General features: G+C 38.4%; 1 protein-coding gene across 2 annotated transcripts in view; it reads right to left on the bottom strand.

Moving 5' to 3' along the window:
• Positions 1 to 9,300: 9,300 nt before the first annotated feature.
• khdrbs2 (KH domain containing, RNA binding, signal transduction associated 2) overlaps positions 9,301 to 27,296 on the bottom strand; it is a 65,802-nt gene continuing 47,806 nt past the window's right edge. The window contains exons 7-13 of one of the 2 annotated variants that reach the window (XR_011917022.1): positions 19,888 to 19,970; positions 19,259 to 19,317; positions 17,771 to 17,867; positions 14,896 to 14,948; positions 12,755 to 12,833; positions 11,689 to 11,745; positions 9,301 to 9,372 (exon numbers count right to left, since the gene is read on the bottom strand). Coding sequence is in view for 1 of the 2 variants with exons in the window: in XM_072391136.1 (XP_072247237.1) it covers positions 17,773 to 17,867; positions 19,259 to 19,317; positions 19,888 to 19,970 (237 nt within the window). In the remaining variant the exon portion in view is untranslated. Of the gene's footprint in view, positions 9,373 to 11,688; positions 11,746 to 12,754; positions 12,834 to 14,895; positions 14,949 to 15,998; positions 17,868 to 19,258; positions 19,318 to 19,887; positions 19,971 to 27,296 lie in introns of those variants that run through there. The other variant, XM_072391136.1, reaches the window with a different exon arrangement.

The following is a 27,296-nucleotide window of genomic DNA, read 5'->3' on the forward strand; positions in this document are numbered from 1 at the left end:
TGCATGGAGGCTGACATGTAGAGGAAATCTGTTTGCACAAATGTGCCACCTAGCCACTCTGAGGCTTTAGTTGCTGCCTGGGGAGCGTGATGCAATCTGGCGCTTCTAAATGCTGCAGAGCTCGTTAGTGGCGCACACACAGAAGGTAGCATCAGTTGGAATATAAAGATGAACAAACTGAACCTTAAGTGGAAGTTTTGTGCCGTTAATTGATGTCTGATGACATGATGGTGCACTGAAATGAGTGAAAAGCTTCTTCATGAGCAGTAATGATAACGCTGACTCGATGCTACATTTCCATTCAGTGCATGATGTTTCACTTTGTCCTCATCTCGATATAATTTCACCCACGGGAACCAAATGTGAAGCAGAGTGAGTTGTTTAATATCCCTCACCAGCAGCATCTCCGGTTAATTTGTGGATGTGTGCGCACTGGGTTTCTGTTTGTTTTAAGGATTAGATCAAATCCAGAAAACGCATACTTGTACATTTCCCCCTTGAGCTTTGTAAAAATGAGCACAGTTTATTTGATAACTGTCATTCCCGGTTGCAGATGTCGTTACAGGTTTGTAGCGTGAATGGAGCGTTTGCTTTTCAGTGGGAGGAAATTGGGCTTTTAGCGGTTTCCTGTTAAATGAATCGTACTGCAGTCACTGTCTTCATTATGATCGCTCTGCCACAAAAGTGAAATATTGGTTCCAAGGTTAAAAAAAAACAAAACACTTGAGCCGATTCGAAGCTAAGCGTGATGGAGGTTAAGTTGCCATAGAAACAACGTTAAAGATAGGAAAAAGTGTTCTGTGCCCTGATAAAAGACTTGTAATGATACCTGGTGCTTTATTGATAGTTTATTTTATTTTTGTGGAAAAATTACATTAAATAGTTTTTTTGGGAAACTGGAAATGTCGAAGTGAATCAAGGCTTTGAAGGAATTTGTTTGAGTACAGAGCCATCCACAGAACAGAGGATCACACTGTATGAAGACCATGAAATATGGCTTAAAGCTCAGGGGAGGGGAATGTGTCGCCCCAAAGAAAACTTGATATGACAGAAGGGTTGAGATTATTTCATCAGGAAGACGAATTAAAGCAAAGGCAACGGCAAAGAGGAATGACTGCGGAGACTGCTGGCCAGCAGTGAGTCTTGAGCTGGATCCCATTGAAGGATTTGCGGTGAAAGCTGAAATCAGCCATTAGTAAAAGACCCCAGGAATTTTCAGGCGCACAGGACCGACAGATGCTGCAAAACTTAACGCTGCCAAAGAGTTTGCAGTCAAAGGGGAACATTTAGTGTTCATGATTTTTATTTATTTATTTTCTTGAGTTTGTTTAAAAAAAGATTCTGATCACACATAACCGCTTGATTTGCGTGTTTTAGTTTCAAGATATTTTAGCTCTAGATATGTTACGAATAATTGATAAAAAATTCAGAGGGTGTGTATGAGTTTTGCAGCATAACATTTCTGGGAACAATGAATTTAAATGATGGCTTTCACCAGATGATAAAAATGTGATAAAATTCACAATTTCGTAATGTAATCAGTATTTTGCAGCAAAGGAATCAGGGCGGCATATTTAAAATACCTCTTCCACGTATGTTGGGGGTAATGACGTCCAAATCACCAAAGACATTGAATACCTAAACGGCTAAATTAAAAATACTCTTCTGTTACTGTACATGTAGGCGCACTGCTCCTCTGCCATAAATCATGTAGAATGTTTCTTTTCTAAACAAAATGCTAATGTTACCTCTCTTTGCTCTCTAGCGACGTCTAATAATCATCCATAAGTATATTCAGGCTATTCCTAGTCTGCTATCCGCCTCGAAGTCCCTTTGGCGTGTATTAAACGTATATAGATTGAATATTTGCAGATAAAGAAAAGAGGAAAATACTTTCTTTTTTTTTTTAACATGAGAAACGTGTATCTGCACATAGCCTGATAATTGTGACTCATGTCACAAAACAAGTTCCAGTTCCTGCAGTATGATTCATTAATAATTATGACATTTATTGAAGAAATAGTTCTGGTCTATTACTTCGTGAAGGTGAGCATGGGAGTAAGGTGGTGCAGCAGCAGGTTGCAAGACATGATTATGGAAAGTATGTTTTGATTATGGGCACTGTTCCCAACATTAAGAGCTTCAATTTCCACACATAATTAAAGCAGTGTAATGGCATTTTAAACATCTGGGCACAATTCACAGCACTCGGGTTACACTTTCATTCATCACTGTCTAAGTGCTATCTAAATGCATGACTCACTTTGGCCCATTGTTTCCACAAAAGATAAACCTGCAAACTATTTATGTGGTAGAGATATTATTTTGTGTGCTACAACCTGCAGGTGTTGTCAGACATTTGTTCCGTTTCTCTAAAGCCGAGGTTCCTCGACTTGTCCATTACGGGTGAAACCGTGTGGGGTATTGATTGTAAAACCGGAGGGAAGCATCAGTTGCACTCTCATCAGCACCCTTTCCAGTTCTTTGATGCGGTGTGATGCTCGTCTCTTAATGGTAATTTAAAAAAGTGGGGTGGGAAAAAAAAAAGAAAAGTTGACTCTTTGTGTTGTCAAATAAAGTATTCATCATCAAGATATTACCCAAACACAAAATTAGCCAGAAGATGAAGAGACAAACTCCCTTCAGCCGTATGTAAGCTCATCATCATCGGCTCTGGGCGTCGTCTCATTAACCCGACAGACGCGTGAGCCGCAGCTCATGTGATTAACTATGCTCACAAACTCCTCTCTATGTCTAAGCCTCACCTGCAGCCAAGTTGTCACTTGGTGTTAGACTTCACATTGGGCAAAACCGTGAATACTGGTAACTGATAAAAGTATCAACACTGCTGCCTGGTTTTAGTTACAGAAGAACACATTGGTTGCAGCATAGTTCAAGGGAAAAAAGTTTACATTCAGTATTTCATACAGTGGCATTGTATTTCAGCAAAGCAACACACCGTGAAAGCATGGAGCCAGTGGACCAATCAGAGCTGTTACTCTTTCAATTGAGAAAAACTGTAATTGTATTTCTGGGGAGGTGCATGTCAGGCTGAAGGAAAGTCACAGCGCAGGGCACAGTATAGGGCACACTTTAACACTGTCCGCTCTGAATCAGTCTCAAGTTGAAGCATAAGTTTAACTTAAATCCGTATTCTGTGGGTTTTTTTTTTTTAAAGGGGTTGTGTGAAGTACTTAGAAACAGTCAGCATCTTACCTGAAATAGGCACCAGTCAGAGTGCTCTCACTTGGGAGAAGCAGAGAGGAATACTGACGTAGAGCTGAGCTAAAAGCTAATCCGAATGGCTCCACAGGAGAGTGAACTTTTCACTTTCTAAAACTACTCAAACCTTCAATATTTAGACTGTTACACAGACTGCATGTGCATAATAGAACAAGCTGTGTTGTGACACTGACATTCATTAATGGTAAAGTGAGTGTAAAAATCCATATTGCTGTGTTGCCTGCTATGGATTTTTTAGGTTTTTGTTGTTAGTGCTCTGACCAGCATCTACTGGTACGGCTTTTAGGTATTGCACATTTCCTGTCCCTTTAAATTATTCTTGCACTGCTCTTACAGTGTTGGGATTTCTACCTAATCTTTCACAATGAGTGAATAAATAGATAACAATCATTTCTGAAGGAAAATTGCTGAAAATAGGTTAAACTGGCAGAGAATAACCTTATAAGCACTCATGCATTTGTATTCGATTAGGCATTGTTTGCTATATACTGTCTGCACAATACATCAGTGGCTGCATCTCTGATGATGATTCATCTATAATTGATTCCGGTTCGACACAATGCTCAGAATCCTTGACTTGAATTTTAATTCAGTTTATGCATTAAATGTTTGCTGTTGCTCCTGAGGAAACAAAACGGCTCCTCATTTCCTCATACTACAGTTAAGTGGATTCTGTCACACCTATTAAAAACAAATCTGCTGCAGACTGTGACACATCAAAGAAAAGAAGGAAGAGAAGCAAAACCACCTTGTTAATGAAGGAAATTGTGGAGGCAGAGATGGTTTGAGGATGGTGGGGGGGTGGGGTGGGGGGGGGGGGCAAAATGGCCCTGACAATCAACCAGCTGAGAGCCCATCCCTTTTCCTCTGCAGGTGGTGTTGGTGGAGACAGAGCTGGAGCTTGTTGATGCTGCATGAGTTGACACAGAGTTAGGGGTCTGAGCAGGCGGGGGATAAAAATCCAAAAGCTGGTGAGTGTGAGGAGCCAGAGTTCAGAGCAATCCCCGAGATTTCTTCTTTGACGTTGATAAATTGGACCAGGGCTCGCATGAGTCTACGAGATTGCCCCCTTGAGATTGATGGATACAATACATTCCTGCCCCCTTATTTTCACAGTTGACACATCTTGGTAACTTCACGCTAGATAAAAGGCTGTTAAAATGCATCGATTCTGACATCATCAATTCAAATTTGAACATTTAGAAGAACACACCTGATGGCTTATCTTGTTTCTTCTCGCTTTGGTCACGGCTTATGAATGGCTGTTGGAGTAAGATCTGTTGAAATGACTACGAAGCATGCTTTGAGACAAAAAGAATGTCCCTTAATGAAACATCACTTAAAGTTTATTAAGTGCATCTATTTCGGACCTCTCTGCTTTTGCACTTTCAGAGGCAGAGGATTCATCACTGTGAGAACAAAGCAACCTTTGGGCCATTCAAGTTGACACAAACTATTTCCTCCACTGCATCACACCTGCCGTTGAGCATTCATTAAAAAATAAATCATTTTAAGAATGATGTCTTAGAGAGGTAGAGCAGGGGCAGGTGGGGGAGACTAGGCAATTCAACCCCCTCTCTCTCTCTCGCTCTCTCACTCACTCACTCACTCACTCACTCACTCACTGACACACACACACACACACACTCTCACACAGCTGCACCAGTTAATCTCTTTCTTGTGGCTCATAGCTTCAGTGCCCCTGAGGAAGCTGGGACTTTTCACTACTCACATGAGGTTTTTTTTTTTTTTTTTTTCCATTTTTTATTGGGGTCTCCAGAAGAACTCACAGCACAGTAATCCCATAATTGTCTGTGGTTTAATGTCTGAGCTGGCGAAGGCCTCTTGCATTTGCAGATTTGGACCAGTGACTTGAGATTAGGTGAGAAAAGACGTTTTCTTGCTTTGATTGTTACGTCTTTGTGACCCCACCACATAATGTCAACATGTTAACACGGTATACACAATAAGAAATGTCACATAGGATAGTCCTCCAGCAGCAGAATTGATTTTTTTCTTTAGCACCAAACAGTCAGATTAGACAGGGGACAAGTCTGACCATTGGAAGTTATCTATCATGTGATTATATTTCCATTAAGATGTATTTTCTTCAAAAGGCCTTTTGACTTTTCCTACCGTTTACACATCATGGTCAAGACTTAATTTTGATCAACAAGTAATTCTGGATTCTGTCAAAGGATTGAGAAACATGTTAATTAGAAAATGTCAGAGTAGCTCTGTGTGCAGTTCTTGCCTAGTTGCCCCTTATTTGAGCCTTAAGATGTTGTGAAATACTTTAGCTGGAGACGGAGTGCAGCGGGTGGGCAGGCTGATAAAGGGAAGTCAATCAATGTCACCAGCCTCTGCAGAAACACCGGAATGTTTAGCAAAGAAATGTGGCAGTGAACGACAAATTCGATAACACCTGAAGTGTTCTGTTGATTTTAGTCATCATATCCGACACATGGTTTCACGGAGCTCCTCGGGTCCGACAGCTGTCGTTTGATAGAAAAAAATGCTAAATATGCAGAGTTAAAGAAATATGACACTTTTTACTGTAGCACTTTCTCTTTAACCTCTCATCCTGTTATCAAAACAATGAGGCAGATTTCATTATCTGCTACTTGCATAAAGTGTTGGCACATACATAGGAACATTTGTCTGCATCATTAATGCTTTACAAATGTGTAAGAAATGTTAAAAAAATCAAATCACAGTTTGGCTCGAAGCAAATTGACACAATTACTTGGGAGTTTACATTTTTACCACTTTCACGCTATTATTTTTGAATGAGTAGTCTCATTTATGCTGCTTGTAATTTCACGATCGGCAATATTATGCAGTGCAGTATTTCAGTTTTGACTTGTTCCAGATTTGAGGCTTCATAGGTCACAAGTTATGATCAATATAAAATATTAAGAACATGTGCCCATAAGCCTATGGAAGAAATATGTAGGGGTGACTATGATGGTTCTCTTATTGCATTTTAATTGTTTTTTTTTCAAACTTTTATCATTAGCTGAGGGATTAAGTGACTATCCTGTCATAACTCTCTTCTCCTGCTTGTTGTACAGTCACATTAGTTCTTCTTTCCTAAAATTCGCTGATGCAGAGTTCCCATTTGTTGAAAGCTGTCAGTCACTGTGAAAGTCACTGACTATCCTTTTAGGAGATGTGACATTTCTGCCAAATTACCCTTGTTTCGCTGTAAAGGGTTTCGATAGAAAGTGCAGACTCTTGTCTGATGCTCGTCATTGAAGCACAATGAGACTCATGCATGACCTTGACTGACAATCAGCTGCTGAATCACCAGTCGGCTGTTTTTGTGGGTGCTTGATGGATCACTTTGCCCTCTGAAGTTCAACAGCTGAGTGTTGTTTCCTGTGATGTGAGAGGAAATACAATCTAAGCCAAACAAAAAAAGCTTTATTTCAGGGAACATTTGTGACTCTGCATGGTGACAGCAGCATCGGCTGATGGATGCATTAATCTGGCTTGGCTTCCTGCACCCTGAGTCAGTAGACAATAAAAAAGAGCATAAAAACAGACCTGAAACACTGGCTGAGCTTTTATTTTCATCTTGTGAGCTGCTAATTAGACACTTACTCTCACTCACGTGAGATAATAACCCTAATATAACTTGCATTGTGTTTGACCAGAGACCAAGTGGTTGGATATTCAGACTGTAACACGCAGCAGTGAATGAGATGGGAAACCACACAGAATGTGAAAGGCTCCATATAATAAGAAGCTTCTGGCTAAACAGAAGCTCGTTTAAAAAAAAAAAAAGAGGAAGCCAAAACACCACATTTTTCCTTACAGTTTTAGACCAGAGCCTTTGTGGTCTTACACACTGTTAAAAATGATGCAGCCTCCTCATATCATTCTGTAGATGTTCAAAAAATTCTGCAGCGTCTCTCCTCACACACTGTAAGTGCTATTTTTTTTTCTAATATGCAGGTGGTACGGATGAGTCACTCTTTTGCATTTATGAAGTAAAGGGAATTGCTGTAAAATCAAATGGTTTTGTTTAAAAATGATTTCAAAGAAATGCCAAATACAATAACACAGCATAGTTACTTATAACAATGCATATCAATATAGAACTAAGATCACACTAAATCTAAGAATTTTGTCTTATCTTATGAAAACATGACAGATCAATCAATCAAGTGGCATCGTTAGCAAACTCATTTGGGCACATAAACACCCTTTTCTTTTTACTTTGTCTCTTTTGCTTTCTGCAGTTGAACAGTTTCCTAATAAATAACAACTTTATTCATAGTATTTGTGATCTAAACACATAGCAGTACTTAGCAGGTTATGGCTTCTGCATTAAGCAAGAGGGGAATCTAGTTAGGAGACGATTCAGACTCTTCTGTCTGGAAATCGTTGTTTAGAGAGAACCAATTCAGTTTCTTTGAATGTGAGCTGAGCAGGCTGGCATTGTGAGCCCAAACCCTTAAAACCACAGTGGTAAACATTGTTCTCTGTCTTTTCTTGTAGAGTATTGTGCCTAATGAGGGGACTTTTAAAACCGGCTGTTTAATCCTGTTACAAATGGCAACCTACTTCCTGTAAGACATGTTGTGCATCGAACGAACGACACATTTGTGAAGACATTTTATGTACCATGTGACTTCATTAGCCCTAAACAGTGCAATTCTGCTGCATAGTTTACCCAGTCGCACAGAGAAGCCCGACATGTCAGAAATCATCATCTCTCTAAAAATAGCTCTAATGAGGTTTTGAAACAGGCTTTTGTGAGGAAAAACAACAACAGCAAAAAAAAACCGAAACTAAACTAAACTTTGTCTGTCTATAGCAGCACAGATCTTCCTGAGAACTGCAACTCAAGCTTTACATCCTCACCGTCTCTCACCTGGCTCAGACTCCCGTCTGCTGTCACAAGGGAAACATCATCAAAACACATCCAGCATTCTGACTCTGCACGCCGTTTCACAAGTGCTACACTGCTGAAGAGGCCCTTTTAGACTCTGTAGATCATACACCTTTATTTTCTATTCTGGCCTATCAAGCAGCTGTCTAAACAGAGCTGAGTTTGCTCAGGTACTTGTCCTTGACTGGAAGAACTGCTTGTGGATAAGTTATTATCATGCACTTTTTTGCATCATTGAATGTTTCTGGGTATTCGCCAAAATCCCAGCCCACTTTGGTGTCTTTGTGTTTCCAATATTTAGATAAAATGATATCGAGGGAGATAAATGCCATGCTGTCTGAGTGTGTGGAGTGTGTGTCGTGGAGCAAATGAATTAAACAAATGTCAAAATCAGGGTGGATGCTTTGTGTAGATTCAAGAAATCCCCTTCCAACCAAAACAGTAAGAAACTGATGATCTTCTGCATTAGATATGAGTCGTTAGGCCTGCAAGCTGTTCACAATGAACATGCTGTGATGTGCCTGGTTTACAAGGTCGTCGATTTACTGTTGTGTGCTGAAAATTCTCTCTGAAAGATGCTCAGAAGGAGGACAGTCATGGCCATTTATTCGAACAGTGCGAAACTGGTATTGCTTCAATCAATCTCAGCCGTTAATTACTCCACACCATATGTAGAGCTGTAGACGGCACCATTCATTATGATACCAGTAAGAAAATGACAAGAGGTGAGTGGTGAGCGGCTGCAAAAGGATTTTCCAGCGGCTATGGCGGGTTTGGCTCGTAAAGTGGCTGTGACATTTGGTCAGGATGCCAGCAGTAGGCTCGACTTATTTAATGAACTAACATGTTCGTGTTGGCAGCGCAAAGGGAACCATTTATTATAGAGCTGGAAATAGACACAGGGTGCAGTCAGGTTGGTAATGACAGCATCTGCCAGATGACACACATCTCAACCCAGCTAAGCTAAGCTAAGGTGCAGTCATACACATATGCTTTTTTTTACAAAGAAAAAAAGAAAGCATATTTCAAAAACTAGCTATTCGAAATACCTGATGCGTGTTTCTGTGTCTTCTCAGCAGCAAATACAGCATGTACTACTTTTCATTGATTATAGATACAAAACATTTTACCAAAAAAAAAAAAAAAACATCATAAAACTCAATTGCATTGGCACAAGTTAAGTCTTTTATTGTCCACCAAGTGTCCAAATCAAGGTCTTCTTAGCATACCTGTAGGACAAAGAAAGCAGTAATAAAGGTATATTTTGTACTGGGAAAACAGTAAACTGAATAATAAATACAGGTACTTACATAAATAGTTTAGCATTTGTGCATAAAAACAGTTACTCTTAAACTGTAAAGAGCTGGCTTAGCCCAATCTAATGTTTAAAAAAATCAGCCAATCAGTACCTGTGAAGCTAACTATATAAATCATTCATTTTTTAATTTTCATTGTGTGGACCTTTTAAATAAGTGTAAATATCTATATTCCAATTTTTATGTTTGCAATAGATTATTTCTTGATTATCTGCGTATTAATTGTAGCTTCATATTCAACAGCCTGACATCAGAATGGTACCAATGACACTCTCATTTAGCTTGTGACAAGATGGCAAATGAGCATATTTCCCCAAATGTCAAGTTATTTCTTACAGTCTCTATATAATAATGCACAGTACTATTCATGCGTAAAGCGTGTAGTCTCCTGTCTGAATTGATTTTGAATAGTGTGACAAATGACACTTGTGTCCTTGGTGTGTAGCTGTTTGAGACATTTTGGCTGGATGCGCATCAAACGCAGTTTGGTAATTCCCCTCGATCCACTGACTGTCTCTTTATGAATCCCCCAGTTATAATCTGTCAACAAACGTCTGACATCCAGGGTGACTTTTTGCATGGAGATGCAGCTTTTAGCCATAGACAATCAGCTCGTCCTTGAAATGAATATAGAGGGTGATAGACCTACCCACTCCCACCTAGACCTTTTCGAATGAGCTTTATTGTCTTATTAAGAACAAAAAGATGCAATTATTTGAGGAAAATAAGAAAGACGGCATGGGAGTTGGAAGCAATCATTTATTTGTTCACACTGTCGCTGACAGAATTGGCGAGAGTTCCTATCTGAGGATGTCTCGCTCTCTCGCAGCCAGCCTGAACCCATGGCAGATGGCATCATTACATGACTACAGAATGTGTTGGTATCTGCTCAAGCTGTGCAAGGTCTATTTCCAATCATATATTTATACTTATTTTCCTGTCTGAGGCTAAGTCAATGATAAAACCAGTGGCTGGTTATCTTAGCTTAGCATAAAAATGGAACGAAACCGCTAACCTGCCTCAGCCTGAAGATAGCAACATCTTCCCACCAGCAATTCTTATTGTAATCTATTGGCGGAAAGGCTATGCAGCATTCATGACAGTGTTTTCATTAGTTTGGAGATGTTGCAGCACCACATGGCTAGCAGGACGGCACTCCTGTGGTCATACAGAAAATCAATTTGTGTGCAATTTTATGGGTAAAGGACATATTTGCAAGGTTGCCAACAAAGGCCCCAGATTAAAAGCAAATTGCCATTCTATCAGCAGTCAATAAATGCTTTGTGTTAAAGACTCAAAGTTAACCAGCTGCCACCTTAGAGAACAATACATTTGAACTGACCTTCATGTCTATTTCTTGGCAACAGAGGGAATTAAGTTGTTCGTCACTCGATAAAAGTGTTCCTCGGAGTTGTGTTTTTAAAATCTTTTGGTCCTGTTGACCAGACTTTTTCATCTGTGTTGCTACTGGAATGATAACTGCACGTTCTACTGGACACATTTTTCTGAGAAAACCACAGGTGAAGGAAATTCAAATGGATTTTAGACCGTTCAAGACTAAAACTGATGTCAAAACAAACTATTTGATGACCTTGCATTATTCCAAAAAATCTGAATTTTTCACATTGAACAGCTGTTTTCATATTTGGCTTGTTTAAAACAAGGTGTAAAACATAACCTAATGGTTTGACTACCGAGACTTTCCGATGCTTTCAGATTTGTTAATGAAAACGCTGTTAGAAGGCTCTGTTGAATGTGGCAATGCAAACTGGAGTTTTACAGCAAAACTCATGAGTAAATTTACAAAAACAGTGAAGTTAAGAAAACTATCTAGTCATAATATTATGTCCTGAATGCATTACAAGCATTTTTTTTAAATCAGATATCATAATGCATTCATAAAGCTTTACAAAAGTATTTATATTCATGCTTGACAACAACGTAAGTATTGTAGCTGGTGGACATAAAGTTAGCACTGACATTGCTGCTTTACACCTCAGTGCCAACTGAACAACAATGTTATGGGTAACCTTTAACGGTTAGACAGTCTCATGCATGATGAGAAACATCTACAGTTTTATAAAGGCATTGCAATGTCTTTGGAATATGCTTACAACACATTAGAGACTTCACTTGTTCAGAAAGTTTTTATTAAAGTCAAATACAATAAAAAAAAAAGTTATTCTGAAAGACCAAAGCACGCAATCACTGATGCAATTAACTCCTTACCTCCGAGTCAGTTGCCCATCACATTCCACATTTGATTATCCCTCAGTTTTATCTCTGCTACAATAAACACAAGTAAACACAGACAAAAGTTTATGGTTACTTTCTCACACAAATGGATGCATAAAAAAAGCTGTATTAGCTAAACTAATGAATGTGCACATTATTATGCGTGTGGTGGCTGTTTAAACAACGTTGCCGGAGGTGACAAAACTCGGCAAACCAACAAAATAAACGGCTGCCAATGTTTTATTGCGCCTGAGGCTGCAGCCCAGGTCTGCCTAATGGACAAGAATCACTGTGAATCCATGTGTTGATTGATGGCAAGCGGTATGACGGTGGTTGCAAAGACATTTAGTGCCTACATTCTCTGTGTAATACAAACAAACCCAGAATAAAAGCAATGGGTCTTTTTTTTTTCATTTCCCCTTTTGTAATCAGAACGTTTGCTGAGTGTCATCAGTGCCATCAGACTGAGAAATACATCAAAATCCATAGCAGGCTGTGAGATTTCCACCCTTGGCTGGTTTGGAGTTGGCTGCAGGCTTGGTATGAAAATGGATCAGAGAACGCAGCTGTCATGTACGATTTCCAGAAACAGTGATAACTTCCAGCTCATAGGTGCAAATAGATTTAAGAGGTAGGTCTAAGAAACATGTTACAGAGAAAACTTTTAACCTGAAAAGACTATTATTACACCACCTAATTAGACCATTCAATTACAGCTATCAAATCATCATTTTGAGCTGGGCAGTTTTGTAACTTGTGCAATGAAAGCAAAACTAAACTTGATGAGCGATCATCCATGAATGGAGAAACTGTTCATTTCTCGAGATTTACAGAATGAAGAGCTCATTGGCATACTGTATCTTTCTATTTCCAATAACGTTTGGTAAAAATAACCTTGAATCAGATTTTGTGTGACAACACAATCTATTCGAGGCCAAACTGATGCCATCCAGTTAGTTTTGTATTAAGCGAACACAGTAATTCAATGCTGAGCTCAAAAACTATACTTTTCCAACTGATTGAAGACTGCAGGAACATCTAAAAAACACTAAATACATACCAAGCTACTGCCAAATGAAGATGAACATGAGTGAAGGCAGTCTTCAATCCTATAAGTGGTGCCTCCTGTGCCTTCTGCCCTGAAAGGAAGCACAAGGTAAAGCAATTTGAAAAAATGTAGAGGCAACATGATGCATAGTGAGAATATATAATACTTGACACATTACAGCTGAGCTACATCAGCAATGATGTCTTTCAAGAGTTAATTCATGCTACCATCTATATGAACAGTACCATGTACCATGTTCAGATAGATGTTCCATGTACCGGAAAGTATTTGAGAAAAAAAATAAAACAAGCAGAAATAAATGGAAACCGTTTTTATCCTAGTTTTTTATTTTTGTAAATTCATAAGATTTTTGTATCATTTGTAGCTCATTATGTACTGGCACATGTATGTTCATCTACTGTAAAAGCTCAAGGTTCATCTTCTGTGTGTTTGATCACTAAGATTACTCAAAAATGATCAGGTTGAATTTCATTAAACTCGGTGGAATTTTGGACAAATAACCTCTGGATCATACTCTGATCTTCGTGCTGGACTGGCATCTCTGCACGCTCCTTTAGTTTTATTCATAAGCCTTGAATGATTTGTTGCATCATGGTGCTGTGATCCTGACTGGATCATAACTTTTGACACAAATGTCAAGTGAAAGGTGTTTCATTGTGGTTTTTGCCCATCAAAAATCACTGCAAAGCTCTCCTCTCACCACACGATTGTGGATGTTTCAAACTGACACCTTTATATTTGAAATGTTTAGACGGCGACATTTACAATCCTTTTTATAACAAAATAAAGATCTTGAACGTAAATAGCTTTGCTCATAAATCGTGTTATGCATTATCAGTGCAAGTGTGCAATTTAAGTATTATGCTTTACACACATTTTCGAAGGGAAGTGCTGCTCAGTAACATGGTCTGTATAATAGGATACATTTCTGAATAGGTCAGCAGGTATCTGACCGCTGGGATTAACCGTTAATACATTTGCTGAGCCATAAAACAACAGTTGGAGGGAAAAAAATGCACACACCGAGATACAATCTTATTGTATTTTTATTCTGTATCTAGAACAGAAAATAAAAATGAAATTACTGGTCCAGATTAAAAGGTGCAAAAGATTAAGCGGATATCTGGAAGAACATAGTCTCCAAAGTTTCTTCTAATACTATTACTGAGAAATAACAGAATTGGCTTTCATGCCCCTTATAGATGCGGTTGTAAAGATTTTTGTTTTCATTAATATTTTACACCCTCATGCAAGGCAGAGTACTATCGGGCTCAGGTGGAAAAGTTCTGGAACTTTAGATATTAGGTTTGTTTACAGAATCTGTATGTTTCTGATCTGCAGGCCCGACCAAACTGTCAAACGTCTTTTGTTTTCTTGCTGTCTCGTTCTCCCTTCCCGCCCCAGTGCGGCAGCCGGTTGAGGCAGATATGCTTACCTAGTGTGAACTGCTGGGTTTCTTATTATGTAAAGGGCCTTTAGATGACTTTTTACAGTGAACTGTTGCTATATTCAATTTAAAATGGAATTGATTTGAATGTAACTGAATAGAATGGGCAGAGTAACCCCCCCCCCCCCCCCCCCCCCCCCCCCCACCTCTTAATGATTAAAGTTTACCCAGCCTCAGTGCATACAAATACTTCTGTTCAAGCAAACCTCATGTAGACATTACCCCGCTGTTCTTCTAATGAGATTATCTGTAACTTCTAATTACATTGCAGTTTTAGTGAGAGTCTGCTTCCTTTAATTCTAATGTTGCCATTGTTTAACTGCATACCTGTCCTTCATTATTTTTCTAATGTGCTGTCACGGTCGCACAAATCGGAGCACTTGCAATTGATTTAAACAAGCTTTAACGGGGAACTCACCAAAATGTGCGGTGAGATGTAAATTGAATTGCAGCTCCGAATGAGAAGGGCAACATACAGCTGTCACTCACATAAGTTTGCAAACAATAATTTAAAGATAAAATGATCACTCTCCCACCAGCCTACAGCCGAGGAGTTTTTCAGGCCGTTTCAAACTGTCAGCTGTGGCTAAAGGTGAGTATTTCAGGTCTTTGTTGGTGTGTAACGTGCTTTAAGCTGCACACACAGAGACTTCTGACCATGAGTGCATTCCTCTCCATCACTCACCTGCGGGATTCCTCTCTGCTCTGACTGAATCACTGTGCAGTGTGTTTCTTTCTCTATAGGGAAGAATAAAACAATGTTACGAAGGACGCGACAGTCGTATATCAGCAAACATGTTTAGATTCGGTGGCTGCATGCATTTCAATATGTATACAGTGGGCAGCACACAATCATTAAATTCCATCACTGTGAAAAAAGTAAACCAATACAAGGCATGAAAATTTAATTTTATTAAATATTTATTCTTTTTATCACTGATGTGATGTGTAGTTTGCCGCCATTATTTTAGAGCTTCTTTATTTCAAATTTTATTCTTTCTTTTTATGGCAGTTTAGCTGAATTTCTTAAGGATCTAGTTAGAGATGGCAAGGGGCATTTATTTTGGGTTTAAACGAGCAGGTTTACTTTTTTTTAAGTGGAAATTAGCATTTAATGATTAAATTAGAATTAGCATTAGGGTTACCTGCTTAGTGTTTAGTCCTCCTTTCAGTCCTGTGATCTACATTCTTAATCAGTCAGCCTTCAGGTGTGCTAATCACAAAAGAGAATTCAAATAGCTGCATAGACTTGAGCTTTGGTGTTTGTGGCACGGGGAAATGCAGAGCAAACACCGTTTTCTTAGGTTAAATGACAGAAATGCAAAAAAAGAGGTTAGCAGACATCAGAAAGTTACAGAAAACAACTCATGTATGTATGAGTATGTTGTTATTTACACATGGCATTAATATACTAACAGAGGATGAACACCAGTTTCGAGCTAACTTTAAACGCCAAGCATGTTTAAGATATAGTTAGCACAATATACAGGACTTCTTACCTCTTTAAACTCTGACTCATTGTCACAGTCAATCAGTGTCTGTTTTTGATGTAAGACTTGAGAGAATAGATTGAGGGAAAAGACGTTTATGAGTTTCTAAGTCATCAAAGATGAATGAGCAATAATATTGGATTATCTATTAAATAATATGTTATTTATTAAACATGTTAGGTGTTACCTGAAAGCAGATATTAACTTTTAGAGACAAGGAGTTTAAAGAAGCCGCAGAAAAAAAACAAAACAATTAAACGCACCACAGTCTGTTCTTTAGGAAATCCTCCACACTGTCTTGAGGTTTATGTTGTATTTATTAAATGCTTTATGTACAAATACAGATTACACACAGAACAAAGCACGTATTATAAATTACACACTGTGCATTGGTGACTGCTTTGAATGATAATAATAATAAAAAAAAGATGTTTTGCACGATCACAATCTCACATAATTTTGTACTTTTTAAAAATCACAATATAACTGAGCATCATTTTTTATTCATTGTGAATCAGACATGTTTAGAAAGCAGTAAGCTTTATGGGGAAATTTATGGAGCAATTTAGATTTGTTGACACAAAACATTTCAGTAAGAAATGTTTAGCTCGTTTAGACACTTTACATTCTGGTCTTAAATTCTGTTAGAATCGGGCTCTGTATATCGTATTTAATAGAGTCTGTCATGTTATTTGTGCTCACGGCAATGTGTGCTTATCTGGAGGTGTGTTACCATGGCAATGGCTCTTGCAAGTCAAACAACAGTTGAAAAACATCACGGAAACCAAAAAGTCTTCAGATCAGTGTTGGTCTTTTGAAAGCATTATAACTGTAAAACTGTCTCTGATGTGTTTTACTGAACCAATTAGAGGAAAAGGAAAAATCCCTAGTGAAAGTCAGGCTGGATCTCACTAAAGTTTTGTTCTAAGATTTGAGTCCAAGGAGGACCTGATACCCAAGTGGTTATGGTCCATACCACTTGAGAGCAACTGGTCTACGCAGACAGTCTGCTGTTCTATTTGCTGCATGCTCTTTCCCCATATTTCCTGTATTGTTCTATTGCATATCAGCCAAATATCCCCCAAAAATAATCTTGAGAAAACATATGAGTAAGAAAGAGCTTCTTAAACCAGACTAAGCCCACTGTGACGACAATCAGTGAACTGTGCAGAATGGTTGATTTTTATTTTCTGGTAAATCTAATTTATTTTTGCAACACTGGCTGGTTTAACCTAAGAAGTCATTTTGATCGACTCACACATAGCCAAGCCTTGTTCGTGGGCTGTTTTACAAATGAGGAAAACACTATCAATAAATTCTTAAGAACTACGAAAACAACTTAAGAAACAACTCTTCCATCCTGTAAGTGATACTTTTAGGGAAAAAAACCCAAAAACAAATCAACAAATGCATGTAAAATTTGACTCTTGCTTGTTTTATCTGTGTCCATGTAGACAAAGCTTACACAGCATCATGGGAAATTGCACAGCATCGCGAAAGATGACTAACACTTCGTTTTTTGAGACGATGCGTTCACATGATGCCGACCTACAGGAGCACAGAGTAAACTTGCTGTTGTTTGGGACGCTAAAGTTATCAAAGCATATCAAGCTAATTGTAAAATTACTGTATGAGGCTGCCTAATTTCACACAAGTAACATGTGTTGGCCTGTGAACCTTAATAATCACTGCTTCAAAGACAAGAATTGGAAACCAACCCATCACAGGAAGATACGTAACCTACAAGATGAAATCTGCTGTTTAATATCAACATTCTGAAATGATTTTTTCTTTTTTTTTGGGCAGGGGATTAGTCAATTAAACAGTAACGTTTAAAAACAGCCTCCCTGTATATGACAGAGTATGTTTGAATGTTAAAAAGAATATGTATCATCCCTTTATAAATCAACACATCAGAAGAATGCTATAAGATTTTGTGTGCTTTTAGGGATTTTTTCTTTCCATTTCCAAAGTGGATGAGGGGGAAAAAGTGAAAGTTACAGCATTTCATGAGGAACTAAATAAAAAAAAGATATAGAAATAGAAATGGAGGTCACATATCTGGAGCACCTTCAGTATCTGCCATAGGGATGTTTTCTGTAGCCCCCTCTTGTCAACCGTGAAGCGGGGGCTTTGAGACTGGGTCGGGGTGCCGTCCACTCTTCCTCTGCAGATGAATGGTTGAACACACATTGAAAAAATAAAAATACTGCTCTCACTGTGGTGAGCAGCGTCATGCCCCAAAATCTAGCTGTGAGCACATATATTGTATTCTGTCCTCTAATATGCATTTCACAAAGATAAGAAATCTAAGAGGACAAATATATATGCCAGATGCTACAGGGACTTCTCTTCACATGAAATTAATTTCAGAAGCTCTTTGCCTCTGTTGGACCAATACTGAGATCAAACTGTCAGCAGCTCCTTCCTCAGAGCCAAATTACATAAGGATGGCCACCTCTGCTGCATGGCACATTGCACTGTTTCCAAATAAGAGAGTGTTTATGAAGCAGAAAATCAAATCATTGCCCCCCTGGTTTTGGTTTGGTCCAACCTCAACACCCCAGTGCACAATTCATTGTGCTGAAAATGAATGAGCCCACAAACCTGCAGTGGCGACCAGCTTACAGCTGCTGCCATGAGACTTTGTAACTCAACTTCTGTTGATTTTTGTTAAGCATTTCTTGTTGACGTGTTGCTTGTGTTAACTCGGAAAAATCAGAAAGAAAAAAAAAAACAATAATAAATGCAACATGTTTTAAAAGATTGTTAAAAAAAATTACCAAACAGTTGGTGGCTTTGGGAAATGCAGCAGAGGTCAGAAACAGCTCTCCGAAATAAGCCTTTGAGGGCACATACACAAAAGGCAAAACACTGCAGCTTTACAACAGGCACCGATTAGTCCTATGAGCTTCCACTGGCACTTTCATGGTTTTAATCAAATGCAGCTCATAGCCAGGAAGGTAGGAGGGTTGATGCATGTAGGAGTGACTCCCTGGGTCACAATGATTAGAAGTGGATTGTAACCACAGTTATTTTTCCCTTTTGTTTTGTTTTGTTTTAAATCCATTTTGAATATAAGTGCCGCAGCAGGAGCCAGAGCTGAATAAACAAGCTTTTTCAATACTTAACTGTTCTCTTGAATGTAATTACCTGCAATAGTAATAGCAATCTTTTATTCCTATTTGTGATTAATCAGTCACAAAAACAATACTGGACTTTCAATACAGTGTAAGGGCACCAGCTAACACACATTTAGATTTTTTATCATTCTTAGTTGCTCTAAAAGTAACATAAGCAGACCCTTTTTGCCAATAAAGGGCTTCAACAATGAATCAGCTATCGTGTTGCAAGGACAATTTTTGTGAACGGATTAATCCAAATACTCAACCCATTTCACAGCCGTAATAGTGCAGTTATGTTGCACTCTCACAAGATAAAACACTCTAACCCGAGTGCCAGTAAAGGGAAGGGTGGCAAATGAAAATGAGGGTGACTCTTTTTGTTTTTTAACTCACAAAAACAAAGTTCTTTGTGGACCAAATGAGCCGCACTCACCATAGTTGTTGTAGGAGTCGTCGCTGGTTCTGTGTCCATATTCATAATATTCTGAAATGCTGAACCAAACAGAGCATCAACATCAGTCAAAATAAAGGATGCACATTTGGTGTTGCATATTAATAATTGATCTAATGAAGGGGGTGGGGGGGGGGCATCTACATTGTGTATATCACTCAGCCCTGAGCCCAACGATTCTGTCTGAAGCCACAGATCTTTAAAAAGCAGCTCATAAATGTATATTTTACACTATAGGAAGACTGAATAATCCTACAACGGATGGGCACTGTAATTTTTAGCATCTTCTCCTCAAAGAAATGTAAATAAAGCATTTGTTTGGTTCTATTTTCATCTGTGTGAGTATTTACAGCATCGGGATGGTGAACGTCGGGACTGCGAAGCTCACATTTCTGATGTGTTTTTAATAAACGGGAAGTTTGTGACACAAGCATATCAATGCTGGATGAACAGGCAACATGTTGATAGGATTAGTTCATTGTTTAGTATCTTGGTGTCATAATCTGTTGAAATATAGTGACATGAGTTATGATACATATGACAGCTGGTGGCATTTGACCCTACACATGCTAAATTTTACCAGCAGTTTTGTGCATGTATGTATGTAATACCTCTTTGACTGACTGCTGTAATTATCATCATAGCCTTCGTAACTCTCGTCATCATATTCTCCTCCATATCCATCATCGTAGCCCTGCAAGGAAACGCAGTCAGGAAGCATTAATGTCACCATCTCTCCCCACCTCTGCTCAGTGTAGCAGCATAAAGACGAATATAAAAACAACCAAAGGTTAAACTCGTGGTTAAAGCTATTCCTTTGAGTCTGTAACATTCAACAGTGAATTATTGATTAAGAACTATTTTTTTCAGCCTGCTTAGGCAAGAAACCTGGTTTTGGATCAGTTCAAGTAGTTGTAGCATGTTGAATGTCTTACTCGATATACAACACCAACTGCAAAACAGTTGGGAGAGCTTGTAAAATGTCAATACAACCGATTGAAATGACTTTCAAATCTCAAATACCAATATTCCTTCTTTACAACAGAGTATAAAACACACATCAAATGTCCATTCCGTATGAAATGTTATATCTAAAGTCTTCACAAGTTTGTGTTTAGGAAGATTGTTCTGAAATTTCTCCACAATTTGTAGACTGCTGAGACTGCTGCTGGCCTGTTGCTAATGAACCTAATTAGTAGCAACAAGGTGCTCCAGATGTTTTTTCAGTACCATTTGCTTTTCCAACCTTTTTCTTTTGACCCCCTTCAAACTTTTTTAAGACATGTTGCTGCCATCAAATTCAAGATGAGCTAACATATATGAAAAAAAAGTATATATATATATATATATATTCTTTTTTTATGAAATAGAGAAATGTCTCATTTTAAACATTTTACATGTTTTCCATGTTCTATTTTGAATAAAAAAAAATCTGTGAATGAAATCATTGTCATCTGCCTGTTTTAACATTTTACACAGTGTCCAAACTGTTTTGGGCGTGGGATTGTACTTTTTATTTTTCCCAATCGTATAAACCATCAATTGTTTGTTTCATATCTAGTTTGTCTGTTTCTTTTCTTTTTCAAATTGCTTGTGGAGACAATTTTGAGTATGGATGTGGTTGACATCATTTTTTTCAGAATCCTTTTTTTTTTTTGCAATCTCGGTTTTACATTTTCTGATGATTTACCCCTAAAATTTTTATTCAACAGAACAGCCGTGTTTTTACTGCTCTGCAGCTGAGGGTTAATACGCTCATCAGATTTGCTTTTAGTCACAGCTTTTATGAGCTGAGGTGAGTACACTGTTGACTTTTCTTGTCCTCTGATTTTGGGGAGAGGAAGAATGCATGCATCACTAAAGCTGGTAAATGTAATTTCCCCACCTAAACTTTTACATTTCTTCCTTTTTTTTGTCTGTTTTATGCCAGAGGTGAACATCAGTAAAGGACAAGGCAATGCACCCTTACAAATGAAACATTAATACATTTGAGGAAGACACATTCACAACTACTGACTATGTCACGCCTGCTGAAAATGTCAGATGCATAAAAAACATCTTGGTAATGTTCATATCAGAGTATGTAAACTCAGACTCATCTGTTTGGAAAATTGCAAAATGGAAGACACAAATGGGATCGTAGTGAACCAAAGTCAGATTTCATCATTCTTTCTTCTGCTCATTTAATTTCACTTCATATTGGACAAATATTCAAATATCCACAATGTAAAAAAATATCAAAGCCAACGGTGTTATTATAATATGTTTGTATTGGACAAAATTCTCTTGATGCTTTGAAGAATTTACATCTGTGATTTGATATCAAACTGTTATGAGGCTTTGAGCGCCTGGTGGCCCGTCACTGCATTCTGAAACCCTCGAAAGGCACAAGAGAGAGTCCAGGTGGGTGCTCATCTCACTCAGCAAGAGTTGGTTTTGGAGTACATGGCAGAGCAGCTGAAATGCTGAGGATGATGCCAGGATGTGTGTCAGGTGGCAGACTGCAAAGTCTGGCTTCTTGTCTGGCTTCTCAAATAACAACAATGATTTGTTCGAATTCTTCTAGTTTTATAATCTGATCAGTTGGAAAACAGTGTGGATTCCTGACCTTGCAATTACATTAATATATTTTGTTTGTTATTAATTGTTATTGAGTTGATTTAATGAACACAAAGCCGGTGGCAGGGACACCTGGTGTCCATAGAGCAGACTGCTGACACGGGTCAGCCACGCACACTCAGCCATCACCAGCCAACTCGCCTTAACACCTCTCCACCACCTGCACCTCCTAACTGTGAAAATGCTTGTTGCATTACTGCTGATCTCAGCCTCTAACATTATGCTTTGTTTGTATCAGAGGTCAGGTACTGACCATTTGTTGTTCATTGTGGTAGAACAGCTTAAGTATTCAACCCCCTCAAGGTCAATATATTGTGGATTTGCAGCAGTTACAGTTGCAAACCTCTTGTGGTATGTTTTTATAAGTTTCACACATCTAACCACAGGAAGTTTTTGCCTTTTCCTGAAAGTAGAAACACTCTTGCTCTGTCAGGCTTGAACAATTTCACTGATGCGCAGCATTCTCTAAGTCAAACCGCAGATTTTCAATCAGATTTAGGTCCGGGCTTTGACAAGACATTTAAATGCCCCCACCTTAACCATTAGTGTTGCTTTAGCAGTGTGCCTGAGGTCATTGTCATGTTGGAAGGTGGATCTCTGTTCTGGTCTGATATTTCCTGGAGGACAAAAACAGTCTTTCATCAAGACTGCGCCGTTATTAACCATCTATCAAATCTTCAATTCTGACCAGTTTCCCAGGCGCTATTGGTGAGAAACATTGCTAAATCATGATGCTGCCACTGTCATGCTTCACTGTGGAAATGATGTTCTCTGAATGATGATGAGGTGTTGCAGTTTCACTACACAGTGTTTTCCTTTAGCCAAGAAGAAATGTTCATCTCAACAGACTATATGTTCTTTCACTTCCTCTGAGAGTTCATTGTTGTTTTTTTTCCCTTTATTTTCTGGCCTCTCTTCCATAAAGTTTGCTTTGTAGGGTTTACAACTTAAAGTGGGCTACTCCTAAGGACAAACACACAGTTTCTACCATGGAGCTTTCCTCTGGGGTTACCTGGCCTTTTTGCTATTTCTCAGATTAATCACCTCCTCCTTCCCTGTTTTGTGAGTTTTGGCGGTCTGCCCTGTCTTGGCTGATTTGAAGTGCTGTGTTCTATATGGATACAATGGTGTATTTTTTCAGAACTGTGTCCCTGACATGTTTTGAGGCCTCCAAACATGTCATACAAGGTCAGACTAATAAGCTATGATTTGTTCTTAGTCATAAGGCCAGGTCATCCAGATTTTAAAGACCTAAATGCTTTGACTCTCAACAATGCTTCCAACAATCTGCAGCCTCAGTCACCTTTAAGCAGCCTCCTAGCAGTCTGAAAATAAAATATATTGTGCTCCAAGAAGACAGTGCTGTTTTTAGCTATCAGTTTCTTCAGTATGACCAATAAAACTTCAATTAAACTAGTATGAAAATTTCTTTCAGCTTCAGGAAAGTTCAACGTTGCTAATCCAACTTTTACTATTTGCTTCTTTACATATGGTGTGATACTTGAGGTTAATCTTGAATTGATACATTTTTCCACTCCAATGTTTAACAGTTTGAAAGATTTAACATAGCCAGAATTTGGTCCAAACCTTGGTAAGACTCCAAACCAGAATGCTAGTCTGCATGTAAGGTGAATCAAAAGAGCAGCGCATGGAAGATGGGGGAATAATCTCACAGTACTAGAATGTTTTTGGAGAAACAATGGAAGGAAAAGCCTCCAGAAAAACTGAAAAACTTCCCACAAAAATCATTTGCAAGCTGTGATACTTAGAGAGGGGCTGTTATTAAGTCCTGACCATGGAGGGAACACAAACCTTTCCTTTATCCTTTTCCTTTTTTGTTATTTCAAAAGAGACATGATTTAAATTAAAATGTTATCTCTGAAAGTTTTATTACTCACTTAGCTCCCTAAAGAAACAAGTCATTTTGACATTTTGCACACTGCTAAATGTGAAAAACTTTAAATGAAGGGAATAACATTCACCGTTTTGGAGGTGTGGGAATGCTGCATTCCAAGTTTATACCCTTTTCACCTCTGCAACCGAACCTACTTTTTTATGTGAATAGATCTGTCTGCGGAAAGAAAGCCCACATGATATTCTGTCAAATGGTTTATTCATGACAGCAGAGATAATAAGTGTCAGCAGATGAAAGGTTCGTGCAAAAAGCCTAACCTGAAACTGAAGTGAGGACAAAGTATGTGCAGAACAGTAGACTCTGCTTTTGTTTCTTCATGTAATTCCTGGATCTTACTAATTTAAAACGATTTAGAGGGATTTAAAGTGCTTCTGTTTCCTTTTCATCATGATCCAATCTTGTCTTATCCTTTAAAAGCTTTGTATTTCAAATCGAGCTGTAGTATCAACCACACCAGTGTTCAGTTCCCATAGGAAATTGAACACATTTGAAATCATCACAACAAAATGCTTTCAAAAGCTCAGTACAATTCTATGCCAGACCTGGTCTCAGTTCCTTTATTTCTGCTTGTAACAATAGAGTAATAAAACAGAGACATCAGTGTGAAGGACATCTAGTGCAGCAACAGAAAAGAGAATACATTTAAGACACTCGTACATGTACCCTGTCCTCTGCTGGGTAATGCCGATTAAAACAAGCTCCGGTTCCTCTGTGACTGTATTTGTGTTAACATGAATTTGACTAAATTAAAGTTGGGGATTATGTCAGGGATTAAGTTGTTCAGGGGATCCTATATTTCTCTTTTCCTTGCAAAAGTCTCTCCTCACAGCAGCAAGAGTCACAGACTTATATATCTCAGTAATTAAACATTTTGCTAGCAATCCCATACGTAAATTGGTCACTCTGGACCACACTGTAAAGCAACCAGTGGATTAATTTCAACCAAATGGATTATAAAAATACCTTTTTACACACAATTGGTACGTGGAGTCACATAAAACTAGCAGTATGTCTATTTAAAGTAAAGTAATTGTGGTGCTTTAAAACCCAACAATGTCACTGATGGAGATGTTGAATCCACACATAACGGCACGGTTAACTGCATGTTAATGGAGAACATGTATGAGCCAACTCGTTCACCATAAGGAAGGTGTTTCAAAAGTTGTCACTGAGTCAGCTCTTTTAAATGAAACGTGCGAGCCAGAGGATGTATTATCTTTGATAAAAATACCCCCCTCTCTTAGCAAACATTGTCCAATAATAGCACGGTGACTGGAGCTAAAAAACGAAGGGGCTTCAGAATTTGTTCCACTCTCTATATTAAGCATTTGCTGTATTTTAAGTACATCATGAAATCAGCCACTGAAATACATTTGAGCTTATCTTAAGTTAACATCTCTACCTGACCACTTGACTTGAATCAGAGCACACTGAGGCTCTGTAATTTGAATATTAAAAGACCATTGATCTGGACTCCCAGATTTATCTGCCACACTCATGGCATGATACGATATTGTCTATAATATGTTATGGAGGGTAACAATACAAATATGCTGCATTACACTTTGTTTTTGCCTGCTCTGATGCAAGCTGCAATTGTTAGCCTGTCTTGGTAATCATTGTTGACCAGTGACTCATTTTCATCAACAGCAGCAGCTTAGTGGTGCAAAACGATGTCATGTTTTTTTTCCCTTCTTCTTATTAAGCGTTTCTGAGTCAAAATAAAGGACAATTCAAGACAGAACTTAGTGTTGATTTGCCTTCTCTTTGTTAAATCTGAAACCTCTCCTTTAAGTCTTGTGCTTGATGGTTGATGAGGCCTAAAACACCTGAAGCATCTTTTAAATTTTAGCTTCACATTTTCAATCAGTTTACCAACGCATTTCAGATTGATTAAGAGAGTAATTTTAGAAATGTATATGGTTGTTTCTCTTTTCCTGCATTTGCTATTCATTTCTGCTGTAATTAACACATAAAGCCACAGAATACTTTTTTTTTAATGGAAACAGTTGATATATCAACCAGATTTAGTTTGTACAGCTCAGCAGTTACCTAATAGTCTTAGGTCTATTGCAAAGTGGACTCCCATTTGCATGATTGCTTAAGGGGAAAAACGCTGTCATCTCAGAGCTAGATGCCCCAGAGAGGGAGTCAAGTGTATCTTAAATGAACTGCCAGCGAGCAGTGAATTGGCACAGTGTAAAACTCCTACTAGCCAGGGATCAAACCAAGGACTTACTCCTCAGGGAATATGTGCCGGTATTTAGTACAAACTATCCACTCAGCAAACGGGTCACTGACTGGTTCACAAAAATCAAATAGGGGGAGCACAGTTGGTCTTCCAGGAGTGATGAAATAAGTTAAGGAAAGTTAAAGATGAAGCACAGGAAAACAGCATAAGATGCAGTATAGATACATGAGTGCAGATGTGCAATTTATATGCAAGAAAGAAGCAAAGCTGTGAGTGATAGAAGACGATCTTCAGACTGTAGGTGCTCATACAAAGTAAAGTCGTGAAATATGTGATGACAACCAAACTACCTCCATGACAATCAAACTCCACTGAAGGAGAAAACCTAAAGAAAAAGCTGAAATGTAAACTGCAAGCTGTTCTTTTTTTTCTTTTTGTCAAAAATATGTCAAATTCAGGTGGTTCCAACAGACAGAATACAAGCGTCATACAGTTTGTCGACACTGAAAAAAGACAGAAAATGAATACAAATAAATGTTCATCCTTCTTCTGCTTATCTCTCTGCTGACCTTCATGTTGGTTTAATGCATAACAAATGCATTCAGCTTTGACAGTGCACTGTATGTAAATAGGCCGGCCTCTAATTAATGAGGCTTGATTCCTCTAGGTTGACACTCATCTGTAAAAACAATTAACACTGGTGCTTTTTAACAAGACAGAGGACATAAATCAAATGTTAACACAAAAGTGGAGAGTCCTCGCTCAGTGTAATTAGGACAGTGCGAACCTAAAGGCCCTTAGCACTGTGCTTCATTATCAATTGACAACCTGTATGTCCCCTGACAGTGACTGATCTTCATAGGGAGCTGCTTGTGAATGCCTCTCCGCACAGCAGAATGGGGGAGGAAAATGAGATTTGCAGCCTTTTGTTTTAGTGAATAGATGCTGCTCTTCACTGCTTTCTACCTTTTCAAATTCAATCATTAAGCACATTTTGTTGCTGTTAATACAATGCGCACTTAACAGTGTGTGATTGGGTCTTGATATTTTTACTAAAATTGCTGAAATGTGATAAAAGATTAAATTGTCCATATTCAGTAATTACAACTGCATCAAACTTTGATCATCATAATCACGTTAAACAATCAGATTGGCTACAAGAAAGAATCTAAATCATTTGGATGTGTACTGGTTAAATGTTGCAACTTGATGTGGTTGCAGAGTTTAGAGTAGATGTAAAAGCATCTGTTTGCTTTTCCCCTCACAGGTGGCTTCACTCCCCAATGAAACAACTC

This window comes from Leuresthes tenuis, unplaced genomic scaffold (genome assembly GCF_036924035.1).
Source record: "Leuresthes tenuis unplaced genomic scaffold, fLeuTen1.0.hap1 SCAF_8, whole genome shotgun sequence".
Taxonomy (NCBI): Eukaryota; Metazoa; Chordata; class Actinopteri; order Atheriniformes; family Atherinopsidae; genus Leuresthes; species Leuresthes tenuis.